Source organism: Talpa europaea (assembly GCF_964194135.1).
Source record: "Talpa europaea genome assembly, chromosome: 5".
Lineage (NCBI taxonomy): Eukaryota > Metazoa > Chordata > Mammalia > Eulipotyphla > Talpidae > Talpa > Talpa europaea.
In genome coordinates this window covers 47715675-47726514 of record NC_140071.1, presented here as the reverse complement: position 1 = coordinate 47726514, position 10840 = coordinate 47715675, and the positions used below count along the sequence as shown (strand labels likewise).

General features: G+C 41.2%; 1 protein-coding gene across 1 annotated transcript; it reads left to right on the top strand.

The window, feature by feature from the left end:
* Nucleotides 1-7644: 7644 nt before the first annotated feature.
* On the top strand, nucleotides 7645-10622 carry S100Z (S100 calcium binding protein Z; the record flags this gene model as incomplete). The annotated part of the gene is made up of 2 exons (XM_084234029.1): nucleotides 7645-7785; nucleotides 10464-10622. 2 exons carry the CDS (start codon nucleotides 7645-7647, stop codon nucleotides 10620-10622), a joined length of 300 nt encoding a protein of 99 aa, XP_084090155.1.
* Nucleotides 10623-10840: the final 218 nt, after the last annotated feature.

The following is a 10840-nucleotide window of genomic DNA, read 5'->3' as shown; positions in this document are numbered from 1 at the left end:
TTTAATTTCTGTAATATTGTTTAAGTTATTCATGTTGCAGCAGGTAAATATCTTTATATCAGTAGGGAACTCAGGGACAGAGGAGACATCATTTAAGTGAAAGAGAAGAGACATCTTTCTGTAATGCCTGGAGCAGAGGCATCTGACTGTCTTGGCAGAAATGTCTGGCAAAGTCTCTAAACCTGTTTTTCTGGACCATAGGGTGAGGAGAAAAATGTGCAGTCAGGTTTTCCTTGAAATTTCCTGAGGGACCTCTGACCTTCATTTCATTGTCAGAATTGTTTTTCTGAAAGATTAAAAAAATGCACACAGTGTGCTCACAGACACACAAATATATACCCAACCCTTAGAATAACTTTGGAACAAACTTCTTAAAAGGAAAGGAAATTTTAGCCCAAGGTTATTCTCCTGCTGTGAAAAAGGAGTCCTGTTTGGTCACTCACTGTGGCTAGTTTAGTAATTAATAATGAAGTGCCATGCAGTTTTCAGTAATATTGTGATCATTTGTGCTGAATGATGCAATGTCTCGCACACTGTATTCAGCATGGGGCAAATACTTACTGCTAATAAATATGTTTGAAAGGGCTTCATGAGCTTCAAAAGTGTCTGAGGAAAGTTAGTGATTATTACAGCAAAATCCGCATTTGGGTGGTTCAAATGCTTGCTGACTCTATGATTTTAAACTCTTCATTTCATTTTATTTTTTGACTAGAAAAGTAAAATATATCCATTATTGAAGATTTTAAATCATCCAAAACAAGACTAACACAGGTAGAAAGCAAAAAGGTCATTTTTAAAAAACTCCTACTTATATTTTTAACTTCTAGCTAGAAAACAAATGGCCTGGGATGGAGAGCATGGTGATTGTAGGTAGTAATGCTGTAGATTCAAAGGTTGCTAAAAGGACATCTTAAAAATTCTTGTCACAAGAAAAAAAAATCTGTACGTGTGACAATCATTTCACAATATATACAAATATCAAATTATGTTGTACACCTGAAACTATTATATCTTGATAAAAACATTTTTGCATATTTGCTTTATCTTTCCTAATGCATCGATGAAAACATTATATGATTATTTTGAATGTAGAACTTTATATGCGGGCCTCCCTGGTGGCGCAAGGGGTTAAAGGCACAGCACTATTAAGCAATCTGCAACCCTTACAGCCCAGCACAAGTTTAATCCCCATCCCTGCGGCCAGGGAGGTGACCCATATGGCTCAGCAGACCTCTCCTGTCTCACCCACTGCTCCCCTAGGCAGTGTATTTCAGTGGCTTTCAGTAGATCTGCTTGTTCTGCTCCCCACTCTGTCTCTGGTGAATCCTCTCAACCCTGCATCTCTGGCCTGCACCCCAGCTCTTGTATGCATAAATAAATAATCCTTAAAAAATATGTTTCAAAAAAAGGGAACTTTATATGCTAAATTTTTAAATGTGACATTATACCATAAGAGATATTGACATTTCCTAATGTGCAGATAGATTACAATTTTAAGCAACCATATAATTAATGTTTTAATTGAAAATGCAATTAACAGCATTAAGGAATTTTTAATCACCCATGATTGTACTAAAAGTATTGTTTTCCTTATTTCCTATACATGTACACATTTTTTCTATTACAGCATACATTCGATTTTAATTTTGCTGATTTTTCCTTTGCTTTTTTTTTAAAAAAAGATTTATTTATTTATTTATTTATTTATTTAAGCACTAGGTACAGTCAGAAGTGCGGGAGGGTGAGAGAATTCACCAGAGCCAGAGCCAGAGCCAGAGCGGGGAGCAGAACAGGCAGAGTGACCGACGAAGTACACTGCTGAGGGGAGCAGCGGGCGGCAGGAGAGGTCTGCGAGCCATGTGAGACCCTCTCTGGAGGCCGGGAATCAAACCGGCGCTGCAGAGGCTGCAGGCAGCTTCTCAAACCAGCGCTCAACCGCTGCACCACCGGGGAGGCCCTCCTTTGCTTTTTGATAGTCTTTATAATTCTAATTTTAAATGACTGCATGCTTTTAGTTTTGGGTCAGACAAACAAGGATTGGGACCTCAGCTTGCTATAATCTAGTTATGAGATTCTCAGAAAGTCTCTTTCTTTGACTAGCCTTATACAGTATAATTAACATACAATAAACTGCACATCTGTAAAATGCACACTTGGGTCAGTCCCAACATATGTGTGCACTGAAACCACCACCACCAAATCAAGAGAATGAACATATCCATCACACCCCAAAGTTTCTTCACTCCCTTTTGTAATCGCTGCTTCTCACACCCTGTAATTGTTATAGATGTGTCCACGTCATTGCTAAGAAAGTGACAGAACCTTTGAACCAGTTACATAAAAAGAGAAAAAATGCCAACTTTGGAAGGGGGCAACTTGGCTTTCATATGACTGAATGTGGAATTCATGGCAGGCTCAAGTGGGTGTCAGTCATGCTCCAGTTGATAGGATGGCCTGTTTTTCACATAGTGCCTTCCCTTCAGGTTTCACAAACAAAACCCTACTTTCAAACAGCTTGCCTCGCTCTCACTGTTGTGGCTTTGACTAGTTTTTCTCCTCTAAAATAGCCTGACTTTTAAACTTCTCTACATCTGATCTTTCCATTTCCCTCATTCTTTGTGATTCTCTTGGATGCAAAGTTGTACCTTTTAGCCCCAAGGGTTAGGGCTTATGCCAAGTGTGGAAAAGTAAAATTGTAATAATTAATAGAGCAAAGAAGGAGGTAGGGGAGTATGAACCCTTCAGTGCTATAAACAGACATGTCCCCCCTGCCTGTCCTGAGACTGACATTCCCTGACTAACAGTCTCATTGAGGCTTCGACGTTACCTTTGTTTCTGAAGAAGCTGGGGCTGCCTCATGGAACAGATAAGCCCCTGAAGATGGGCTTAATTTCAAGCACATTCTGGGAATTAGAGGGCTCCCAGATGCAGTTCTGAATTCTGACACTAAGGGGCAGCATGCACCAAAGGAAACATTTAACTCTGCTAAAGAACTGCAGAAACCACCTAGCTTTTAAACCCCCAGGAGCAAAGGAGACTACCGCCCTTTCTCTCAAATCAGATTACAGCAACACAATTTTAAATATTTATTCTAATAAGAGTTTTGCCTGCCAGTTGAATTCTCCAAATTAGTTAATTTGCACTGAATATGATTTAAATATACTTCCAAGATCTTCATATTCTATAAGACCCATTTAAGTGCATTTGTAGTTTCAGCAGCCTGATAATATGTAGTTTCAAATTCAGACTTTTTATATTCTTTGAAGTGACTGTACTGTGTCTGTCTGTGTCTCTCTCTTTGATGAAGCAATTTTTTTTTTTTTATGGCAAATAAAGGTAAACAATTCTTTAGACAAGTTAAACCAGACAAGGCTCAACTCTTTGGGGATCTTACAGTTTTCTTCTCGGATTCATTTGTTCATTATCCATCAGAAAAGATTTTTTTTAAATAAATTTTATTTTTATATTCCCCATACAATTGCAACCCCCTTATTTTGACCCCAATCCCTCCCCTCCCCGCCCCTCACCCCCCATAGAGTGTCTCTGGTTCATAGTTTTTTGTTGATTTTGATTTTCACTTTCTTATAGTTATTCATTTTCCTGGTCCCTTATTTAAGTTTTCTAGATTCCTGCTATGAGTGAGACCATCCGGTATTTTTCTTTTTCTTTCTCATCAGAAAAGATTTCTGAGCATTTCTCCATGTTGATCTCGTGTTAAATGCTGTGGGCTTCTAAGATGACCAGGTATCAATTCTGCCTTCAAGGGGGTTACTCCATCTCCAGAGTGGGGACTGTCTGGGCAGACTTATGCATGTGTTTGTAGGTATGTAACAGGGTGGTCCCCAGGAAAAGGGGAGGTTCCCTGCCCCACCCAAGGGAGGGTGGAGCTGAGCAGGAAGAGAAGCTGCAGAAGAGACTGAGGAAGGAAGCTGGATGGAGCCAGAGGGAGACCTGGAGGAGGCGCATGGAGCCTAGAGACACGTAAAGAAACTGTGCTTGTCTTTTGGTCGTGGACTGGGTGACACAGATGTGGGTGAGACCCGTGGGGAGGTGACAATGGCAGCTTTTATCTTAATGTTGATTTTGCTCTTTTCCTTCCGGGCTTGTCCGGTTGTTTGTGACCCTTTTCTGTGGGTCCCCACTGGAAGATGCTTTAGACTTGTAGCAGGCTTTGGGGCCTTGTTCTGGGCCGATCCCATATGGATGGAGTTTTACCCACGAGGGGACGGGTAACTTTGGGTGCTTCATTTAGAAACTAGACTCTTTGCCTTACCTGTATTGTTTCCTAGTTTTATTAAAGTTCCTTCCCATTAAAGTCTCATGTGTTTTGTGTTGATGCGGCGGATGGCAGAACCCATTTAGAATAGGCAGGTTTGCGGGGTTTGGGCTGCCCCTCTCCCTGTCCTATAACAGATGCCCCTCTCCCTGTCCTATAACAGGTATAAGGATATAACATTATATTGTATTACATTATATTACATAAATTACATTTTTAAAGCATAATCCTAGCTGAAATATACATAATGCTTACTATCTTCCAGGCACTTATTTTAATTCATTTCATCCTTTCTGTTGGATAGATTTTACTGTTATCCCATTTATACAGATTGGGAAACAGACTCAGTGGAAGTAACTAGCGCAGGGACACACAGCTAGTTAATGGCAGATGGGAGAGCTGAAGCCACACGGTCCAGACTTTCAGCACAGGAGAGTTAACCTAGGGGTCTAGGGCCAGGCCTGGAGAGTGAACTTTAGTTTTATTTCATACTCTTGAGCATTCAAAATAATATTATTACTTAAATAATTTAAAAAACCAATTGAAGAAATATTTTTGAAAACTGAGCTTTAGGCTTATGGTGAGAACACCCCTAGAGGCCCCTAGGGAGGTTTCACAGTTCCCTGGATGGTAAGAGGGAGGAAGAGGAGCATACAAATAGTGGTAGTAATTTTTGCTACTTATTTCAGAGTCTGTTTTTGCATAACTTCCATAGGGATTTTGTCTGTTTTAACAAAAATTGGACGTGAGTTTGATTGTGTGGCTTTGTGTGGAGTTCTTCCAAAAAGTTAAAAAAGAGCTAAACCAAGAAGAGGAGAACCTGTTTCCCTTGTTTGTAGGGTTCCAGAGACCTCCAAAGAAGGTGAGGAAGCTTGCCTCCATTGGCAGGACTGGACAACCCGGCCAACGAAAATGCCCTGGTACCCTCGAGAAGAGGAAAGCCCAGGTGGAGTCTGATGAGACCAACTTTATACCTGAAGCCTACATCGACTGGATGCCACCGGTTCGCTCTGATCCTGTATGGAATATTTCAACAAAGCCAGCTAAAAATTGCTGTTAGTTATTTCTACCCTGTGATTTTATGCAAAAATAGGAAAAATGGTTTAAAAGTAGATTTAATTTGCAAACTTTTGCTATGTTGTTAAAGTTTGGTATCAAGGTTGAGAGAATTCGTTTTTGCATAAGTTGAACCATTTTAACATTTTTTCCCTGTGATTTTGATATATTTGCTATCTTGTTTTAGGCAATGCTCCAAATTTTTTTTCTTTTGGCTTGTATAATGGACCTTTTTTCAGAATGGAAAACTGTCATACTGGACATTCATAGACAATGCTGATGACTAATTGTTGCTTCTCCTACACACATTGTAACCCTAAAAAAAGACTGTCTCCTAAGACTAAACACTGAGATTTGTGCCACCATAGATATGGTGGAATAAAAATTAAAAGGGGGGATTGTAACAGGGTGGTCCCCAGGAAAGGGGGAGGTTCCCTGCCCCACCCAAGGGAGGGTGGAGCTGAGCAGGAAGAGGAGAAGCTGCAGAAGAGACTGAGGAAGGAAGCAGGATGGAGCCAGGAGACCTGGAGGAGGCGCGTGGAGCCTAGAAACATGTGAAGAAACTGCGCTTGTCTTTTGGTGGTGGACTGGGTGACACAGATGTGGGTGAGACCCGTGGGGAGGTGACCATGGCAGCTTTTATCTGGATGTTGATTTTGCTCTTTTCCTTCCGGGCTTGTTTGGTTGTTTCTGACTCTTTTCTGTGGGTCCCCCCTGGAAGATGCTTTAGACTTGTGGCAGGCTTTGGGGCTTTGCTCTGGGCCGATCCCATTTGGATGGACTTTTACCCACGAGGGGATGGGTAACTTTGGGTGCTTCACTTAGAAACTAGACTCTTTGCCTTACCTGTATTGTTTCCTAGTCTTATTAAAGTTCCTTTTCATTAAAGTCTCCTATGTTTTGTGTTGATGCGGCGGATGGCAGAACCCACTTAGAATAGACAGGTTTGCGGGGTTTGGGCTGCCCCTCTCCCTGTCCTACAACAGTCTCAGTTCCATCCCAACAGACTTGTTGAAAGGAGAGGGAAAAAAAAGTACTAGTTTGCGTTTCATGTAATTACATTTCAGTCCTGAGAGGACAGGCAGCATTTAAAAGCTCAAGTGGCTTTGGTTTTTTGCCAGGGGCTCTTTATTAAGTTTTCTCACTTGGAAAACCTCATCCCCACCCCTATGGGTTCTACACATTCAGCCATGTTCACCCCTTATGGGTTCTACACGCTCTGGTTTAACCCTTCCCATTTTGGACCGGGCCAGACATTCCTATCACTGAAAAGTAACATCAGTTGAAAAGCTGGAAGTGAGAAATCTTCCTGAGCACTATTACACCTCTTTTCTGGCAGCTGTTATATTATCTTTTTCTTTTTTAACTTTCTTAGGTACTTTCAGAGACTCCTTAGCCAAATCAAGGATACATGCACGTCTTCTTTATTTCTTCCCTGCATACCTGGATTGCTGCTTGTACCTCCCTGCATCAGCATCTGGAGAGCTTCCTCATTTTTTTTTACAGCTGCACAACAGTGGGTTAGTTTGACTAGTCTTCTCTAAGATTACTCCCTGACCTTGCTAGGGGTCAGCTGAGGAGTCTCAGGGTTTGAACCAACCCTTTGCTTACTTCCTCTCTTTATAGAGCCCATCCCTCTTCCCCTTCCTGATGACTAGCTGCTTATCTGCAGGCGCTCCCATAATGAGGGACACCTGAAACTTCTCTCCCTCCCTTTCTCTTATCTAATTCACACTGTGGGTATTCCCCTCATCCCCCCTCCCCTGCTGGCCCTTGGGGCCACAGCTCAACCTGTTTATTCTGGTGATTAAAACCTGACTCAGAGGCACCTGCATCTGAATCTCTTGTCACTGGTAATTTTCATCATCTTGGGAACAGGTGTGCCAAGGTGGCGCCCCAGGTAGAAACGCCTATAATTGTACACACCTGTTGACAGAGTGGTGCCCTGGCCGAACAGCTACAAAATTAGGTATTTTCTTCCTCATTTTTTCTTCCTAACTTTATTTCTTTATTTTTTCATTTATGTTTAAGACTGTACTTGTTGGTTCCCTAACTTATAAACATGCTCAAATTGCTACATCTTAGGGGAGTGGGGTTTAGGGAGGAGATAACTCACCTGTAAAGTTCACCTTCCTTCTTTCAAAGGAGCTTATTATGTTTTAACAACTAACACTTGTGATCTGAGATGACTGGGGCATGGAATGTTTTGTTTTACTGAACGTGTTGCTGTTTCCCCATCTGCTTATTTTGAAGAAGCATTTGCTCTTGGAGTTTGCTGACCTGCCCCAGGGACTGGTCAGCCTGCTGCCAGCATGCCCACCCCACTAGAGACTGCCATGGACACCATGATTAGAACCTTCCACCAGTACTCTTGCAAGGAAGGGAACAGATTCAAGCTCAACAAAGGGGAGCTGAAAATGCTCCTGCAGCAAGAGCTAACGGAATTCCTCTTGGTGAGTTGCGGCTTTTGCCCCCTTTGGTGGCGGGTGGGTGAGGTCCACAGGACAGGCAGCCACCACGCACACAGGCACCTGTGGTTCTATCACACACAGTACCATGTGCACCATCATTCAAAATGTAGGGAAGCAAACACTAGGCACCCTGGTTTACTATGTATATGGGCAGAAGGCATTTTCCATTTTGCCTGTGTTGGGGTTTTGAAGTAAAACTACATTTAAGGCTTTCATCAATTCAGCATTCTGGTGTGGCAATCAAAGTTTGAGCTAGTGATAATTAGTGAGGTGAGTTATACCTGAAACTTTGTCTAGCTGTCTGTAAAATCTGTAAAATATGTATTTGGCCAGAATTGGAGTCTGCGTTACTTTATGCTATGATGGGAAATTTTCTAGTGAATGACACATGCTTAATTTCATCAGCCAAGCACAAACCGATTGGAATTGACAGAAAGAGTATGTCTGGCCAGTGATGAACTGGGCAGCAAACAAGATGGCATTCCCAAATAGCCAGGAGTTCAGCAAATCGACACATGAAAACTTATCATGGCACATTTGGAGTCTGCTCTGTGGAAAACGCTTTACTCTGTTGTTCATGGAGCAGCCTTGAACTTGAATAGACTTTAGCACCAGACTCAACCCTTGCATGGTGGTGTTCTGTCCAAATCCAGTGTTAATACTGTAGTGATGTAATTACAACAACCTTTTCTCTCCACCTTCTATGGGAAAAGCTTAAAGTAAAAAATTTAACACAGCAGTTCTTCATACTGCCTTAATAGTGATTTCGTGAATCCCCAGGAACTCTTTATTTTTTTCCAAATCTAGTTTGGAAACATTTAGCATAAAAGGCTCGGTTTGTTGAACTTGGCACATTGATTTATTCAAGTGGAATTTGTAGTTGTTTTTGCTCAAGTTGATCTTCATCAATTCAGTTTAAGTTTTCAGCCTTTTAATGGCTGGCAGCTAATGAGAGAGCAATGGGGAATACCTGGAGGAAATGAATCACTTTTAGAATCCTTTCTCATCAACAACTTATAGGCGAGGGGGGTACTCACACTCCCACCCTTCTGAACCCTGAACATCTCTATGGGGTCCTTGCTTTACTTTCTGTCCATAAAAATGGAGTTATCAGGGCCTCCCCTGGTGGCGCAGCGGTTGAGTGCTGGGCTGCGAAGCTGCCCGCAGCCTCTGCAGCACCGGTTCGATCCCCGGCCACCGGGCGAGGGTCCCACATGGTGCGCAGACCTCTCCTGCCCACCCGCTGCTCCCCTCAGCAGTGTATTTTGTCAAGTCTCCCTGTTCTGTTCCCTGCTCTGGCTCTGGTGAATTCTCTTACCCTCCCACGCTTCTGACTGTACCCAGTGCTTGTATAAATAAATAAATAAAATATTAAAAAAAAAAGGACAATCTTAAAAAAAAAAATGGAGTTATCCTCATAAGAGCACCTTTACTGGGTGCCTCTTTGTGTTATGCGTTTTGCTAAAATAAGGCTGCCAGATTAAAAACTATTGTACGTTGCATATGTTTTGGGCACATTTACGCTAAAAAATTGTTCATCTGTTTATTTAATATAGCAGCACATCCTACTTGAGAATGTAAAAAATTGGCTGTGAAATATAACTGGATTACTTCAGTTTTATTTGGATGTGTAAAGTTGTGGGGCAGTAAGTGAAAAGACATGTAATTATTTTTAAAAGGCCATAAATAGCCTCTAATATATATGAGAAGAGACTATCTGCTAGCAGTGATATTTCAAAATATCAATGATATTGTCTAACTAAAACATAAGAGTTAGGAATACAAAAATAGTATTTGTAGGACAGTTTAGCAGTAAGGGAAAATAAAGCTAGATATACAATTCATTCTTTATACAAAAGATAGTTTCATAAATATGAAACTGGATATTATCCAAGGGTCTTGTATCAGGACATACAACTTAAGCACCAGAAAGAGTAAATTTATTTTTTTTTAAGATTTATTTATTTATGCATACAAGAGCCAGGGTACAGGCTAGAGATACGGGGTGATGAAAGGATTCACCAGAGATGGAGTAGGGAACAGAACAGGCAGACTGACTGAAATACACTGCTGAGGAGGGCAGCGGGCGAGACAGGAGAGGTCTGCTGCGCCAAGTGGGTTGCTCCCTGGCCGTCTGGGGATTGAACTTGTGGTGCAGAGGCTGTGAATTGCTTCATAGTTCAGTGCTTAACCCCTTGTGCCACCAAGGGGCCCAAGAGTAAATTTAATAAGTTTGATGACATAAAAATCCTAAAAAAAAAAAAAATGTTCATCTGAAATTCACACTAAACTGGACATCCTGTATTGTTAGTCCCTAAATCTAGCAGTCCTGGTGCCAAACACCTTCACATTTATGTTTGTGTCCTCCAAATTTGTGAGGGTCCTTGACCTGTGACATCATAATGTGATGTAAACATGAGTTTAGCATTAGTAGTTCACTTGAACTGCTGCTTGCTTGGTGTTAGGATTCAGCTGGGACTATATGGTCCTGAAACAGGGCTAAAATTGTTTGGAATTTGTGCCTATGTCAAACCCACCTGCAAATAGTCTCTTAAAAATTGTCCTTAGATGCTAAGCATAGAAATAAAAACTTTAAGGTAAACAAAAGGAAGATTTCAGGTTGAAGGCCTGGGAGTTAGACATTTTCTTTTTCCTTGTAGTGCCAAAAGGATCCCCAGTTGGTTGATAAGATAATGCAGGACCTGGACGCCAATAAGGACAACGAAGTGGATTTTAATGAATTTGTGGTCATGGTGGCAGCTCTGACAGTTGCTTGTAATGACTATTTTGTAGAACAACTGAAGAAGCAAGGAAAGTAGTAAGGTAATCTAAAGGCAGAAACTTACCCCAAACCATTTACTGTTCATCTATACCCTCCTCGATAGTTGCAGCAAGCTAGTTACAGATATAATACACATATTCCTATTTGCTAGTATTAAATGATGTATACCTTAATATATTGACTTAAAAAACATCATATATGCCCTACTAGAAAATTTCCAATATTATTAATGTCGTTATATACATTTTTTTGGTC